Source organism: Scophthalmus maximus, chromosome 14, assembly GCF_022379125.1.
Source record: "Scophthalmus maximus strain ysfricsl-2021 chromosome 14, ASM2237912v1, whole genome shotgun sequence".
In the NCBI taxonomy this organism is placed as follows: domain Eukaryota; kingdom Metazoa; phylum Chordata; class Actinopteri; order Pleuronectiformes; family Scophthalmidae; genus Scophthalmus; species Scophthalmus maximus.
In genome coordinates, this window is record NC_061528.1 from 18246476 (window position 1) to 18264112 (window position 17637).

Consider the following 17637-nt stretch of genomic DNA (forward strand, 5'->3'; position numbering starts at 1 on the left):
CCCAAGGGGAGAATTCAAAAGATCACAAAAGCACAATGCAGTTTCTGTGATGCACAAAAAATATATAAGGGGGGGGGGGGGGGGGAGTACATTTAGCACAACATGTAATCAATACAGTTCTCCGTCTTACTGAACAGTTGTCCCCACATACGGACACAATGGACACAAAGACACGAGAGGCAGCCGACGGTCAATAATGTATCTCTTTCAAAAAGCAGTTCACACAAACAGACGACACAATATTTCAGTGTTCCTTTTTTGTAAAAAAAAACAAAACGCAAGACCACACCATCTTTCAAAAAGTGCCATTGGGGTTTTGACGAGAATGTTTCTGGTGGATCACAATAGCAAACCTTCGCCCGTCCACAGTCCCTCACCGCTGAGGGGCGGGCCGCCACCGCTCAACTGGATCCCGTCCGTTTGCTGCATCCTAGAAATCCCACTTTCATGTACTCGCATGATTCCTGCACTTTCGGTGCAATATCTTCACTGATCAATGCGCTTACAGTAAGCCACTTTGGACAAAAGCGTCCTCTAAATGAATGTAAGGTAAAAACCAACAGCAGCTAAGTTTCCTCAAACGGCAGTCAACCGCTCTCGCGTGGCCCAATCAGACGACCTCTGATTTTAATCACGCAACCCGGCAGTAGGGGGACGACTGCATTCAAGTGCTCCGTGATGCGTGATTCTTATGTTTGATAAATAAATAAATGCTGTTTAGCCACCGGGGGCTGCGTTTTCCGATGCTTCAGGTTATGCGGCCTGCTAATCAGACTGAGGCGCCATTTCGTTTTCACTGCATTATTCAGTTCTGACATTTGGGCACCACAGTCACGCTTCCGTTTGAAAGGCCGTTTTTTTTATTTTGCCCTGAGAAAATCAGTACAGTGAGCGTCCATCCTGCCGAGGCTATTTTCAGCTGGTAGGTCGAGGTCGCTGAGAGGAGTCAGCTCAACATCGGGACGTGTTGATTGAAACACTGTTTTAATGAAATAGTTTGACATGCTTTGCTGTCTTTGGTGAGCGCTCCATGTTTTTTGATTAAGAAGCTTCTGCCAGGAGATGATTAGCTTCGCTTATTTTGGCATGAATACTGTAAACAGCCCAACACATAACAACAGTTTTTTGTTTTTTTTACTTTGCTTTTTGCAAGGTTAACCATCAATATGTCAGTCAGTGAGCTTGAAGAGGACCTGATAGGAAGATTGTTTCACATTTGGACACAACTCATTCTGTTTCCCTATGTTTCCAGTCTTTGTCAAGCGAACTGTCGGACCATAGAGTTCATACCGTGCACACGTGAGGGTGGCATCAATCTTATTGTCTAACAACTCGCCAACAAAAAGTGAACAAGTGTAACACCTTTCCTTGAAAAGTCGTTCCTATCAGCCTCAGACCATATGGTCACTGTGTCATATTTTATGAAATCACAGATTCATCTCGTTCTCCCCATGTGCAGCTCTGTTGTCCTACTTGCGCAACTTTTTTGGAAGGCGTCAAAAGACGTGGTCCAACCTCCAGCAAAAGTTATTTTGATTTTACGAGTTTTATTGTTGGTCGTGTTCCACTATGACACAGGTTACAGCGGTAATGCCCAGTGCTCCATTTTTTTGTTCCTGTTGCCTTGGGTTTGTTGGTGTTTGGCCATTACTGGGATGTCCGCATGAAGTCTAAACTTAGTACGAGTTAACCCGCCCCATCGATGCTCATCCCTGTTTTTGTGGCGATGTTTCTGTCGGTAATTTTCTGGCCCTGGCGCAGGAAGATGACCCTCACATTCCTCTCCTCAGCTAAAAGAAGCTTGCATTTGCTCAGTTGCAGGCTGTGGAAATGGCCATCAATGAGTCAGTGAACACAACAGCAATTTACTGAAAAAAATATCTGCGCTGTAGTTTTACCCAGGATAGATCCAAGAGGACTCTAAACTCCCCGGGCAGTTAATGCATTTCTTTTTAAAAGTTTAGTATTCTGAAGACAACAGTCACTGCTGGTGGCATCAACAATGCTCCACGTTGCCTTTTAGGAAATAATAAAAAAAATCACTGTGTTCTCCAGTGTCATCATGCCAAGACACTGTGTTGTTGTTTTTTTATTCCCCTAATCTTTTATTCAATTTGACAGAATAACAATCTTTTGATTCAGTTCTCCCATGCACCACCTGGATTCACATAAAGAGAAAAGAACAACAAGTGCTCAGTGAAGTGAAATATAGCGTTTGTTGGCTCGGCTGTACTATACACTGTAGTGCTACCTGCTGTAACAAAGAGCCTTGCGATCCTCACGCCGCCCGTCTGCAGCTCTCTGCACCCTGGAGGCCGGCAAGCAGGCAAAAGACCAATTTACCCCTCAAGGATCAATAGAGTGTCACGAAAAGCCATTTAGATCCATTTGTGGTGTAAAACTGTAATTACCCGCGAAAAAAAAAAAAACATGCTTTCAAACCCATCAATAGCCCCCATCAGCGTTGATGGAATTAAGGTAGAGGAGGAGCGGATAGTGAGCTAATCATAGAGAGGGGCTGCGGGGACACTGCGGGCTTCAGACCTCCTGACAAAGGAGAGAGGGTCTGGACACTTATGTCCTCATTGATGCGCATTCTGTGGAGAGCCAAAGGGAATTCCAGCGACAGGCCAGGCCGAGGACAAGCCGCGGGGCAACGGGCGCGGTGGGGGACAGCCTCGTTTTTCCTTGAGCTAGATCCACACGCACACACACAGTATCCAGGGAAAGAAGGCCCCCCGCGCCTTATTACTACGGACAGTGGGCCACCAGGCACTAACATGTCAACCCCTCCTACATAAAAAGGCACCCAGAATGGATTTATGATCATTTCACTTTTTCATTTCCCGTCAATCTTTTTTTTTTTTTGCGCGGATTTTGAATCACTTCATAGTTGTTTGATTGACTTTTCTACAGTAAATATTAACACTTTAAACTGAGGCACTGGCCCAGGATAGGGACCAATTGATCCGATACCGATATCAGATATCAGTCCCGCACTGACTCAAACTGGGCCGGGTCGCAGGTCAAATATGGCCAGTTTTGGGGGCCGATCGCTTCAATTTTATATACTTATGTTCTGTTAATATCTACATTATCTACAACACCGACTGTGCATTGGAGCCTGTTGCAGTCGCCCCTGCTCGCTTTCTGTTTTTTTTTTCAATCCATGCAGCAATTTCATAGCCACATTGTTTAACCCGATTTACCCGGGTGCATAAGTAGTGTTTTTCTGAATCTGATTCAGATTTGGAACATGTTTACACTTTAACCGTAATGTTGGAGCTGTTTTACCAAGTTGCTGCTGCTCGATGATTTATTAATGTTATGATAAACAACAAGTTAGGAAAAGCAATGATTAAGTCCGGCCGGATGTTGCCTTACACATAAAAAGAAAGATCCCATTCTCCCCCACACTGTGAGGTGTACAGCTTATTGACTAAACACAGGTATCGGACTGGTGCTCAGTACTGGCCAATAATTATCGGCGTCAGGACTGAATAGGTTGGAACAGCATATCCTTAGTCCAGGGGCCCCCTGACCCGTTGGGACTGTGCCCAGGATGTCCACCCTGCAGTAGATTACTCAACTGACCATGTTTAATGCTGCGGAGCACTGTGCTGTTGTTTCGATGTATGTGCGTCTCTTCACTGCCTCTGATTGTTTGTATACAGTGTATACTGTATACCCTTTCTCCTCTCATTCTCCCTTTTTCTTTGTGCTTCAAAAGAGCTTGTTCTTCTCTCCTCTCTGTCTGTGTTTGCCTCTTTCCCTCAGTTTTCCACGGATTACGGTGAAATTTGAGGCTATGGATTATGAGAATCAATGCAATGTTTTCAGCTGCAACAAGGTTTGCTGCAAAGGATTTGTTCACAACACGAGGCAGTCAGTGGATACGTTGGTGTCAGCCGCTGCTGCGTGTGTGTGTGTGTGTGTGTGTGTGTGTGTGTGTGTGTTTACATGTCTGTAAAGTGGCCTTTTCAGTGGGGAGCCAGCAGACGGGTTAGGGGCGGGGTGGGGGGGAAGCTTGATGGGAGGGAAATCGCAGGGAACTAATCAATAAGACACATCCTGCTAGGACGGTATCCTCACACACAGACACGCACACACACACACACACACATGCGCGCGCGTCACACACCCAGATATGGACAGTCCACACATTCACACACAGCACCAACTTTCATTTAACACTTGACTACCCCTCTGTACCTCTCAGCAGAAAGTGTGAAGCAATGATTTGGTATTGAGAGAGACGACGGGGGGGGGCAAGATGAGCCACAAAGTGATGGCTGTCTCGTGCATGTCTATGACTGTTTGTGCATGCCTGTCTGCGGCTGTTCAAGTGTTTGTGTGTGTGTGTGTGTGTGTGTGTGTGTGTGTGTGTGTTTGCGAATAGCATTAGGATGTGTTGAGGCACTGCAGTCTAGTGGTATAGTGCCTATTATGGAGAAAGTGAGAGGCCTCATTAAAAATGTATGGAGCTCAGACATCAGCCCCCGACCAACAGCAGCCTCCCGGGATGGGAGCGTTTTAATGCCCCTCAGTGACGGGAGGTTGTGTGTGGGGGGGGGGAGTAGTTTGCATGTTTACATATACATGTGTGCCCCGTTCAGCCTATACTCTACCTTTTTGTTGGGATATGTGAAAATATTTTCCTTTTAGCTCAGAAGCTCAGAATATTTAGCTTTTATTCTCAATTCCTCACAGTTTTCTCTCGCTGCCTCCTTCCACGCTATATCTGTTCTCATTTAGAATATCTTTTTTATGGTCACAGAGACACTAAATTGTTAAACTAATCCTGGCTTGAGGGTGGCTGTAGCAAAATCATATTCTGGGTTTTAAGATTTTTAAAGTTTTCTCTTTTGCCTCTGGTGGTATGTAGCTACGCAGATCCACTTGACTTTAACTGATGGCGTTTGAAAATTCTGCCGTTGGGATTTCTGCATCCACGTTTATACAGTTGAAATGAGAGTGTCCCAGTGCCTCTCCCTCATACATATAGTCCATGGTGCATTACAAGATGATTGATTGTAAATTTGCAACAATAAATACACTCAATTAAAAACCAATTGAGTACGATGCAATTGAAATCATTTTCTTCTTATGTTAGATTGACTGTGTCAGGGCTGTTTCTCCAGTGGAAACTTTTGATATATCTCGTATATATGTTGAAATTAGCAGATGAAACCTTGACTGAAGACTTTCCAAATATTCTTCTTTGGTAAACCTGTTGATTCTTGTTGTTTTAGGGTGTATCCAAAGGCAGGTGTCACTTTTCCCACTAGTGCTAATTATTACAGGAGCTTTTCAAGTAACACGTAGACACATATTAGGGCTGCAACTAACAATGATTATGTATTCGTTTTCCAAGTATTTTTATTTCACATATCAGAAAACAATATAAAAATATATAAATTATTAAAATATTTCATATTTAAATTATTATAAATATTCTCACATTAGATCAACTCAAACAACTGTTATTTACTTCAACACAGACTTTGTGTAGTTGACAGGATATCCACATTCAACTTATTGTGACATGCTTTATTTATGAGTTGAATGAATTAACAGTTGTTGTTGTCGTCGTCGTTGCCCCAGAAATGTTTTGGACACATAATATTTCATGGGGATTTACACCAGCCTGTTATTTACTGTACATTCCCGAAGTCTTGAAGCTAACTATGAAAGGGGAAAAAACTTCGGCTTTAAATATTTCTGTCAAAGTGCCGGATTTGTGCATGGTGTGACAGGCTCATTGTGTAACCCCTGGCAGCGGCAGGTCGCTCACAGCGGCCTGGCATCCCTTTTTTCTTCGGTGTCATGCGGGGACACTGCGTGCCTTTTACACAACTGCGTCCTCTCGGGTGCATAACAGAGTCCTTCTCCACATCGCTCTTACTTTGCTGATCCATCATTACAACAGTAGCTGAGCACTGGCACGCTTTGGTGCACAGTGTTTCAATCAACGTCAGTGTCAGCGGTACCAACCACCGCGGCTGATTGCGAAAGGGCGTGCGTGCGTGTGTGTGTGTGTGTGAAGGCACGCGTTTGTGCGTTGGCGGGCGCCCACGCGGCTGTGTATGCAAATGCAGCTGTAAGACAGCTGAATGCCTGTGCTTCACTGAGAGCTTGGCACCAGGGGAAAATGAAAAGACCAGGAGAATAATGACAGATTCATAATTACAGAATCGAGTGTGCGGCAGCAACTGTCTGGGGAAGACAATCCGGGTTTAATTTCTGTTGAACACGCCTGCCACAAACTAAAGGGTCACGCCACACCTATGGCAAAATGCATGCCTGGCGCGCACATGCAAGCCAAGGCGGGTGTGCATGCTGTGTGGTTCTTCTGTACTCGCAAGGACATCTGCACAAATGCACAAAACACACGCACAATCTCACAAAGAATTGCGGTGCGACACTAAATTGCCTGGTTAATTTGCGAGAGCTAAAAGCATTCGAGGAAGCTCCCGATTCAGTGAGAAAATGAATACATTACAGCCCGCCGCAGACGCAGCAGAGGCATCAGCCTTGTGGAAGGAAGTCACTGATTCAATTTACGGAGAAGACAAAACATGAGTCATTTTAAAAAGGGTTACAGATGTAGGCAACGCAGCAAGAAACAACACGCTTTTTTAAGCGGATACTCAATTGTTGGGGAAAGCTTTTCCAACTTGTACTTAATCAATGTGAATGGATACATCAATTTCAGGCTAATCTGCGCTCAACGCTTGCTGGGCGGAGTAGCAGAGAATGTATCCCTTTCAAGCTAATAAAGGCCACCGCACACCAGACACGACTGTTGCTCTGCAGTTGTCCTCGTCCCCATCAAGGTCGCATTTAGAATTTCTCTGCTGGGTTTAGTTGACGGATGTTAAGACATGGTGTAACACCAGAAACACGCTGTTCTTCGATCCACACAGATTCATTTCGTTTTAGTTCGACATGCCGTATCTGTGTGTGCTATATTAACAATAGCCTCTTAGTTATTATCATTTTTTCATTTGGACTACTGTCAGTGTTCTATACAATGTAGAAAAGCCTCTCTGTAAGAGTGAGTTTTGAGGGTGGATTTAAAAGAGTGCACTGAGTTCACTAAATAAGTTCCTCAGGTAAGAGGCTCCATAGCAACGGGGCTCTAACAGAAAAGTCCCTAAGTGACCAAGGTTGGTGTGGGAGCCGTAAGGAGGGTCCTACCTGAGTAGCATGGGCAGCTGCCAGGCTTGGAGGGTACAACTAAATCTGTGTCTTAAACGGGAGTAAGCCTGTGGAGGGCTTTACATGTTTGTTAAATCAACTCTCTACCAAACAGGTAGCCAGTATAGTGTTGTACTTTGGAAAAGTATTGTAAGGCATTTCAGGTTTCAGGAGGTTTGCAGAGAGGAGGACCACAATATGGTCATGTCTCTTCGTTTTAAACAAACTGGAGAGGAGGAACTTTCACATTGTACCTTAACTGGAGGAAGCATGATTCTACTACCTTCATTAATTGCATGTTGAAACAACGCTCACAATAAAAAAAAAGAAGAATCACAGGTTACACAAGACAGACAGGTTACCAAGATTATTTTTCAAGTCCCAGATGAGTTTTTTTTGGGGGTGGGCGGGATGAATGGGGCAAATAACTCCAGCTTTTGATGTCAGAGAGACAATATGAATGGAATGTCTCCTGGGTTGCAGTGGAAATTTAACATTATGCCCCCAGATTACGGTCACCCAGAGGGAGCATATATGGCATGAATAGCACCGGACCACGACGCGACCCTTGGGGCACGCCACACGAGGGGGTGTGAGAATTCTTCCATTTCATTAGAATGAATTGCTTCCTGGTTTTGTATGGGTACATCTCTTGTCAATCTGTGGTGCTATTGTGTCGCCCTGAATGCGCCAAAACACAGTTTGAACAGCATTACAAGCACGCGCCAGCATCCTGGCTGTGTGCTGGCCGCACAGCTTTTTCCCCCGTCTCATTTTTAATCTCTGAATGAATTTGGGTCTGTGTCTCTCGCAGTCAAACACGCTCGCAAGTCTCTCCAGAATAAAGACGCTCTCATTTTCATTCATATTTCAGATCTCATTTATTCCAGATCTTGTCGTAGATGATAAATAGAACCCTCGGAAAGTTTCGAACTCTGATGTGATTTCTTGCTCCTCAGGTGTGTGTGCAACATCGACTGCTCCCACATCAGCTTCAACCCGGTGTGTGCCTCAGATGGTCGTTCCTATGACAACCCCTGCCAGGTGAAGGAGGCGTCCTGTCAGAAGCAGGAGCGCATCGAGGTCAAGTACCTGGGCCACTGCCAAGGTCAGACTCACAAACGCACACGCATGCACCAGCACACGCGCTTGTGTGCGGGGACGACACCGCAACACTCTTCCCGTGCACAGCAGAGGCCGTCAGTCGGTTTGCCTGAGCAGGTGTTCACTTCAAGTTGAAGTGAGGCCATGAGGGCGAATGAGGCCCTCATGGCCTCCGGGTGGATGAGGCAAATGAGGCAGCTTGCAGAGCTAAATGCAGACAGCATGATTCTGTATCTCCCTCCAGCTGCACGTCCAGCCGCATTTCATAATTAAAGATAGTTTCACTCAATCATATTTTGGAATAGTGTGCAAAGATAATCCTCCAAACCCCAAATAGCCCGGACTCCTACGCATATTGATCATTTTACTGAATGGTAATCCCCCCCCCCCCCCCCCCCCCCCCTCCTTTTTTTTGTGTAATATCATTTATTTGAATGCAGTGTCTGTTTGTAATGGTTCCAGGGCTAAAGTTATTTATTAATCTCTGTGGTTAAATCCCCTTACCTGAATCATAGTGCTAATCCATGTGGGAGGAGACATAGGCACATAAGAACGCTTCTTTTGAAAAGGTTTTTTATTATTTTATCATCACGGCTCCGTTATTTAAGGGGTTGATACATCCACATCTTAATTTCCCCTACGCTCTCTTGCTTTAAGATCTGGCAAAACATTGTCAGCAACTTATCCTCAGTCGCAAATGAGGGCAGGTGTTCAAAACTCAGTGGTTAGCAGCTTTTATTCGGTATGAGTACGCACAGCATTTGACTGGCTCTTCATACACGCGGGATGGCGATGTGAGAACCGAGACGAAAGCTTTGAGGAGTAATGGGGAGAAGAGCAATCAGGGCTAACCGGCTCTTGGACCACAAATATAAATCTGTATTCGCCCATGTTACACCCTGCGGGTCAGACCACCCTGATCGATTTCATCGCGCCATCCACACATTGTGAGATAGTGGAGAGAGAAGCAAATGTCATGAGACTCTGCTATGAAACGGCAGGATTTAGAACCCCCCCCCCCCCCGCGTTAGCGACGATTCAGAGTGACACCTTGACATTCAAATTGCTGGTTTACATTTCTCTTCACACGAACACGTATACATTCAGCCAGATGCTCGCACAAAGAATCAGCGGCTGCATCATTAAGAGCTCAAGTTGTCATAAAAGTGTGGAGCTACAAGAAATGAAAAGGAGAAGCTGCAGTCTGTCTACTTTGCAGCGTCTCCCCTCTATAATCACTTTTGAAAACTCATTAAGTGTATTGGTTGATTATTTCTTTTTGAATGTTATACATGCAGGACTCCAGCCTCTGACCTAATGGAAATGAGCATTTGTTTGTTTTTCTTTTATTGCCCCTCTGGTGTTTTACAAGCCAATAAAAGAGAAAAAGAAAGAAAAAGAAATGGCAGTTCCAGGCACATTTTCCTGCCACAATCCTTGCATCATAAATCTCGGAAATACTTCGGCACGCTCACTTTGAGAGAATAAATTCACTGACCACTTGCAATAAAATGATTATGATTGGAAGGAGGTTTTGTCTCGCCATTGTGAAAGGGGAATTCAGTGCAGCCTCAATAAGGTGAGCACGGATGGATAATTCCCTCTGATTCCCCCCCCCCCCCATCCCCCTTTCCCCGCTCTGCTCCTTTCTACGCTTTGTTCGGCATGATACATTAGAGGGGATGTTCTCTGACTTTTGTGGAGAATGGATCACATTTATACGCATTATCTCGACAGGCGTACACACACACACACACACACACACACGCACACACACCTCATGAACCCTTTGTTGCTCTGATCATTTACATTCGACTGCCTTTTACCTGCTCCGGCGTCAGTGTGAACGTGTTAGTCCTAGTGGAAGGGCTCGGGGTGATGGGAGAGAGTTGCGCTGTCCTGGGATCGGTTTGACGGCGTCTTTGTCCTTTCCAGGTGACATCATAACCGGCAACAAAGGCGGAGATGGACACTTTGCACGGACTGACCTCACAGGTGTGTGCACGTGGCGGCGGCAACCCTGTCTGCTAGAAATGATGTTTCTGTACTACTAAACTGCATTGTGATCAATGGATGGATTATGTTCGTGGAAGATTAATTCTTTTTATAGGAATGGAGCACAACAGTGACTGTAGATAGTGATGTCACTGGAAGGTGGACCTACAAAGCACACTGCTGTCACACTGGAGACCGGGGTTCGCGTCCACCCTTGGGGAAAGCACTGTCTAAACATAACCATAAAGAAGTTTAATATTGCCTCTCTGTTCACATGCTTAATGCACAGGCGACCACAAGCTTATGTGCGTTCAGTATTAATGTGTGTGTGTCTGTTTACACAACAGAGAAAAATGAGGACCCGAGGAATGGGCTGGCCCGCGGCCTGTACATCCCCTGTCCGGATCACTACAAAAACTACTGTGTCCACGGAGAGTGTCAGTTCCCCAGTATCCTGGCTCAGCCCTCCTGCAGGTACACACACACACACACACACACACACACACACACACACACACACACTAACTATATTAATGTATGTGAGGATTACTGACAGTCAGGAAAACAGTGTTTTGGGGCATGGTGACAGGAAATGAGTGCAGAGAGAGGGAAAATGACAGGCGGCAAAGCTTCCTGAGCCCGAATCCAACTGGAGACAGTGCACTGCATGGATGTGTTATATGTCACCTCGCGGCAAGAAGGTTCTGGCTTCGCCTTTTTTTCGGTGTGGAGTTGACATGTTCTCCCCGTGTATGCGTGGGTTCTCGCCCGCAGTCCAAAAGACATGCAGATGTTCTGAATTGTCCACAGGTTTGCATGTGAGAGTGAGCGGTCGCGTGTCTCTGTGTGTTGGCCGGTAGGGCGGTATAGATAATGGATGGATGGATATGTTATGTGTTATGTGTTATGTTATGCTAACGCACTTACAAGATTTAAAGATGAGGCCTCAAATTTCCACCGGAGTGAAGTAAAACACTATCTCCTAAATATGGTATAATCTGAGCATAGATAGATTTGGGACCGTTGATTATTAATTCATACTAACGTTGTTGTTTTTTTTCAAATAGCTTGAAATCAATACGGCTACATTTATACTTGCTATTATAGGCAACCGTTCATGGATTCTATTTTAACAATCAATTAAGCCATATTTATCTTAGCTACAGTGTTTTTACAGTGCAGCTCTCACTGAATAAACAAACCCTGCGTTAAGTTAGATGGACTCAAATGGGTTCTTCCCTTGCACCGAAGATTCAATGATGTTCTCCCACTCTCTCCCTCCCTAACCCATATGTGGACATGTAGTTAATAATCGGTACAGATCTAAATTAAGCAATTGCAATAAGTATTAGAGCCCATGTATAATTTAATCAGGCTTGTTTATGTAGTATAAATAGAAGCTCAGTGCGCCCGAGAAGGGAAAGTGTTTGAGATTCCTGCTGCTGTAGTAGTAGGCCGAGCTGTTGAACAGTCACACATGCTGCACTGCTTCAAATTAAATCCCACGTTGGCTTCCTCGCTACTTAATGTAGAGGTTGCTTTTTCCCTTCACCAGGCGTCATGATCATCTGTGCGAGTTACATTTTCATTTCATTTTCAGAACCCGCGCCTTGGCGTAGCGTCGTCGTCTGTCCGCCAGTGATACTCGGCCGTTAAACACGCCGTTATATTGCAGACAGATTCACCGGCGGCCGACTCGACCTCGAGTGTGTCATCGGTGAAACTATGAAAGATTTGAGCTTCTTTTCTTTTGTTGGAAAGATGGGAAATGTAACTCCAAAGATGCCATTGTTGGCAACTGATTGACATCTTTATTGCTAACAATCTAGATTTTTTTTTTTACACATCCCTAGGGAGAACTGCTCGAATTTATATTTTTCTATAATCAGTGGAGGGGAGGTTCTATAAAACCAGAAGGAACCTTTGCAGAGGCAAGGACGAGAGGGCAAAATGTCCTAACTCTGGATGATTTCATCATGTTATGACCACACATACGCAGAGAAACACACAACCTTGCTACAAACTATGCAAAAACACGCACGTCGTAGGGTCATCTTTAGGGACTCCACATGGACTTTATTTCCAGGAGGCTTACCCTAACCCTAAACTTAACCACTGACCGGTGGATCCCCCGCGGTCCACTGTCCCCGGCTGACTGGCTTTTGGTCTCAAATTTAGCCGCAAAATGTAGCCTGGGACGCAAACGCAACCACACTTGCTGGACGTCCGTCTCACACAGGTGCAAATGACAGCATGTGCACATATACAGAGTAGATACAAACTCGCACAAAGCACACGACATGCACTTGGACCCAGACGGCACAGATGTACATTTGCATACAGGCTCCTACAGGTGCCACACAGACACACACACACACACACACACACACACACACACACTCAGTGAATGTACATGAGTGCTCCTTGGGGCGGCCATCTTTTACTGCCTGATAGTGTTGCAGTCAGGGGGTCTTGGTATCTCTCTCTCTCTCTCCCTCTGTCTCTCTCCTTTCTCTCTAACCTCACTCGCCCCCGCTCGTCCAGCCAGGCGGTGTTCTTGCATACAGAGCAGTGCTCAGCAGAGAGGGCGAGAGAAAGGTCTCTGCTGCCCCCTAGCGACCGTGGGAATCGGAGGCTGTTTGCAGACACAATGGTCCCTGTGGGACTGGTGTGTGTATGTGTGTGTGTGTGTGTGTGTGTGTGTGTGTGTGTGTGTGTGTGCGTGTGTGTTTCGTGTGTGTGTGTGTGTGTGTGTGATTGTGTGTGCGTGTGTGTGTGTGTGTGCGTGCGTGTGTGTGTGTGTGTGTGTGTGTGTGCTTGCGTGTGTGTGTGTGTGTGTGTGTGTGTGTGTGTGTGTTTGGAAAACAGGGCACAAAACCCCCAAAAAAGAACAAGGTTATGCTGTTTATCTCACACTGTCAGGTCAAAGGGAGAGAGGATGTGAAAGAGACTGTGGTTGAAGCGTGCGTGTGTGTGTGTGTGAGTGTGTGTGTGTGTGTTGGTACCAAAACAAGGATATGCAGGTGTTGGTGGGTAACAACCTCCCCAGAGATTTGAATAGCAGGTAAAGAAGAGAAAGAAGAGAGGGAGAGATTAAAAGGGCGACCATTTTAGCTTGTCTCTGAGGACAAAGATCATCTCCATTAGTCTCTCTCTCTCTCTGTGGATGTGTGTTTGTGTGTGTGTGTGTGTGTCTCAGACTTTGTCTCCACCAAGTTGGCTAAATTTGAAAACACCAGCCACCGATGCTTCACATTGAAAAGGGCTAATGTAATGAGGGCAGTGTGTCATGACGAAGGAGCTGAATGATTCATTCATAGGCTTCATCTAAGTACATTTTTCCCTTATCTCTGGTTGAATTGCCGAATGTCAGGCATCTCTTGCTCATTGTTGGGGTTTTTTGCTCATGTTTGTTGAAAGGAAAGACCGTTTTTTAAATGGTGAGCACCGAATATTTCTTTTTCTGAAAGTGAAGAAAGGATGCAGAGATAACACAGAGATGCACAGAAGCAAGCTCTGCGCAGACTGAGGCTTGTGTGTTCCCACTGTGAGCTGACGGGATCTGATGTGAACCCAGGTCTGGCTATCGTTAGATCAGGATAGATTCACCATTTGTAACCCAGGCTGCGGGGCAAGCCGGAGATCGAAAACCTGCCCGCTGACAAGATCCTGACGCGGACATAAGAACTGAGTGTTCCCACTCGATGCGGTGATGAATCATAAAGACCAGCATTTGTGTCCGTCGGCGCAATCGTTTTCCGGGCCCTACGTTCTCCTGCTCCGGTTTGTAAAAACAGAGCTTATAACACGCATGGGCGAGTTTACTTTACGTCACCGAAGACATAATATTCTACGGACATTGTGGAATCATCGTCACCGGCGTCTCCTCTCTGCTCCGGTCTGTTGCCATTTTTCGCGTCGCTCAACAGACGTCACACGATTCGCCTGCGTCCGCTGGTAATGCGTATTAGTCTGGGACCTCTCGGTTCATTTTTGATTTCCGAGAGGCCCCGGGCTAATACGCATTTGAGTATGAGTTTGGCTACGCCAGGCTATTCCATCACTGCAGCTCAGGATAACACTCGGCAACTTTATGATGATTGGAAACAAATATTAAATTATCCACATATAATTTCCCATTGATTAGAAACATCACTGTCAGATAGACTTCATCAGGCATGAACTGTCGTTCTCGGTCTGGACGGACGCATACTACACGTTACATTATTCATATATATGAATAAGATTCAAGGTAGATGAGATGTATTTTGTCTGTGCAATTTGGCAATATATATATATGGAATTTTGTGTCCCGGACTAGCAGCTTACCGGTTATGCAGGGAGCAGGGTCAACGGTGTTCTGGCTCGGTGACTTTCTGCAAACACAAAGAGAAACAGACTGAGGTGAACTTTATGCAGGATCTTGTAAGGCGATGACACGAGCTGACCGATCGCAGCTCTCACCGTCTCTGCAGGGTGTCACCGGGTGGTTCTGGTGCAACGAGCATCGGCACAGTGTATGCACTCTCTCTCTCTCTCTCTCTCTCTCTCTCTCTCTCTCTCTCTCTCTGTCTCTCTGCCTCCGTTTTCCCACCGCGTGCCCCGTCAGTCATGTACATCTCAACAGTCACAGCGCAGGAAAAGCGCAGTCGCCACGCTGTCACGCGAGAGCATTGTTCCTCCACAATGTCTTTATCAAACATGTACCGACGTTTCAATTAGGAACACAACAACAATGAATCTGTCTCTCGGTGCAAAGAAATGACTCGCCCCCGCTCTCTCTCTCTTTCTTTTTTCTCTTGTCACCTGTGTGTGTGTGTGTGTGTGTGTGTGTTTGTGTGTGTGTGTGTGTGTGATCTCAGCTGCCACTCGGGTTTCCGGGGCCCCCAGTGTGACATCAAAGAGTACAACGTGCTCTACGTGGTGCCAGGCTCTGGCAAACTGCACTACGTCCTCATCGCCTCCATCATCGGAGCTCTCCAGGTGGTCATCATTTGTGTGGTGGTGCTCTGCATTACCAGGTGAGTCATGCCCTAACACATTCACACGCACGCACGCACGCACACACACACACACGCACGCACGCACGCACGCACACACACGCAGTAATTTCCATGTTGTCTGTGTGTATTTGGGAGTCACATGTGCTCATCAGCCTGGAGGAAACAGCTGAAAGGTCACCTTGCTCGCACCGTAGAGGGACAGCACTGTTCTTTCCCTGTGGACACACGCACACACACACACACACACACACACACACACACACACACATTTGAACACACATTTGAACACATGATACACAGGGATATCTAGGTAGGCAAGCGCACACCCAAAAAAGGCATTTTGTAATGACCGTAAAATACACACACACACACACACACACACACACACACACACACTCGTATACCCTTGCAGCCTGTGTGCCTCCGGCTGACCTAAGCAATTTATGACATTCAATAAAAGATTTTTAAAAGAGTTGGCTGAGGGAAAAAAAAATGAAATAAACTGCTCCTCTGAGCAAAGGAGGGGAGGAAGAGGAGGGACAAAATGAGAGAGCGAGCAGTTGGAAAGGTGCAGGACGGGAGGGTAAGGTGAGAAGATAAAAATTGCGGCGCTGAACAACATTTTCAGTAACATTAACGTGTCCTGCCGCTCAGCGATGTTAATTTCAGTACAGGAGATATAGTTTATGAGTCCACAATTCAGCAAGTGGCACCCTCTCTCGTTACCGCTGCGACTCCTGTATTTTGTTACCCGGTGAATGTCTCCGACTGAGCTTGGTCTGATGTGCTTTGTAAGTTATTAAATTATCATAAGGTCTGGCCTTTCACTTAAAGGACAAACAGGTATGGAGCAGGAAAAGGTCGCGTCTGTGTTCGGCCCCCTGTGCACGACATTCTGGCCGGCCTGGGAAAGGTCTGTTGTTGCCACATTATGATGTATCTTCGCATTAGTCCGTTCCCTGTCTGACAACAAGCCCTCTGAAGATGTACAGATTCATGAAGTTGGGCGAATTACATATTGTCTTGATTGTCGATGTCCCCCCCCGAGCCTGTCTTCAAATTTGAATGCACTCTCAAATTTTGTGTCATGTTCTTCAGATAAAAATGAAACACAATAAAAAGGTAATTGTGACATGTGCAAAAGTGTGGTTCACAAAAATCTGAACTTTTTTCCAGCCCCATGCTTGACAGTTGGCAAAATGTTCTTTTCACCAAATGCTGCTCCCTGGTTGTGCCGAGGAACTTTCCACCTTTGATTTTTTTTCAATAAATTATTTCAACAGCTTTATTGGTGTCCAGAAAAACATCAGAGGTGTTGTCGGGAGGAGCTTTCCCGGCTGTAGTTTCTCACAGTAGCATTGCTAACCATGTATTCTCCCGTGCCCTTTCTTCTCTTCGTACAGGAAGTGCCCACGGACCAACAGGATCAACCGGCAGAAGCAGAACAATGTCCACTTCAGCTCAGAGAACACCATGCGCGCCTCCACTCGACTAATCTGAGCCCGGGCGCACCGGACAGAGTCCCCCTCCGCGGTTACGGACAGCGGCGGCGGTTTGATGTTCCCTCCCTGTAGGCCAACCAACCCCCCCCCCCCCCCAAAAGAAAAAATTAGGAACTGCTTTCCCTCACTCCTCGCCCTCTCTCCCGGAATGAACTTGAAGAATGCTCACGGAGGACGGGGACATATCAGACAGAGCTGTGACACCAGTCTCACGGCGACGCCCACCCGTATGGGGGGGGGGGGGGGGGGGGGGGGCATGCCCCTCTTCGGTCGCCAACTACCGAATCGTGTCTCCTTGCACCTTGTCACTTCCGACCCACTTCCGGATTTTTCCTGGACAATGAGGTGTTTGGGGGTGTTGAGGATACTGAATGTGACTGTGTGTGTGTGTGTGTGTGTGTGTGTGTGTGTGAGAGAGAGAGAGATAGAGAATGTGTATTAGATGTGTGAGCTTTGGTAGAGACGGGCTAGCCAGTGTCTGTTGTTTGTAGACGAGGGGTTAAAGCAAATCAGGGTAGTGCAAAGCAGGGTCAGGGGCTTCAAGTGAGGTGTGTGTGTGTGTGTGTTGTTCGGTCTGGGAGGGGGGTGGGACGGTGTGGGGGGGGGGGGGGGGGGGGTGTTCGGGGGCTACACGTGATGCCTTGCACCTTGTGTTATAGGAGACCTTTGACAGAGGGCACAATGTTACTATAGAGCTCTCTGTTCGGTTGTGACGATGACGTCAGCTACTGTATCTTGGGTTCTATTTCCAATAGTTATTACTACGTTGTCTTGATGGGGTCATTTTTCTGTAAATGTAAATAAATAATTTATATCACGAAATGTAACATGCC

The 17637-nt window shown here is 46.2% G+C and overlaps 1 protein-coding gene across 2 annotated transcripts in view; it reads left to right on the forward strand.

Moving 5' to 3' along the window:
* tmeff2a (transmembrane protein with EGF-like and two follistatin-like domains 2a) overlaps positions 1–17377 on the forward strand; it is a 100200-nt gene extending 82823 nt beyond the window's left edge. Inside the window, exons 6-10 of one of the 2 annotated variants that reach the window (XM_035604791.2) lie at positions 8160–8308; positions 10240–10299; positions 10647–10773; positions 15162–15320; positions 16706–17377. In XM_035604791.2, the coding sequence (XP_035460684.1) occupies positions 8160–8308; positions 10240–10299; positions 10647–10773; positions 15162–15320; positions 16706–16802 (592 nt within the window). In that variant the 3' untranslated portion in view covers positions 16803–17377. The remainder of the gene's footprint in view (positions 1–8159; positions 8309–10239; positions 10300–10646; positions 10774–15161; positions 15321–16705) is intronic. The other variant, XM_035604792.2, reaches the window with a different exon arrangement.
* Positions 17378–17637: the final 260 nt, after the last annotated feature.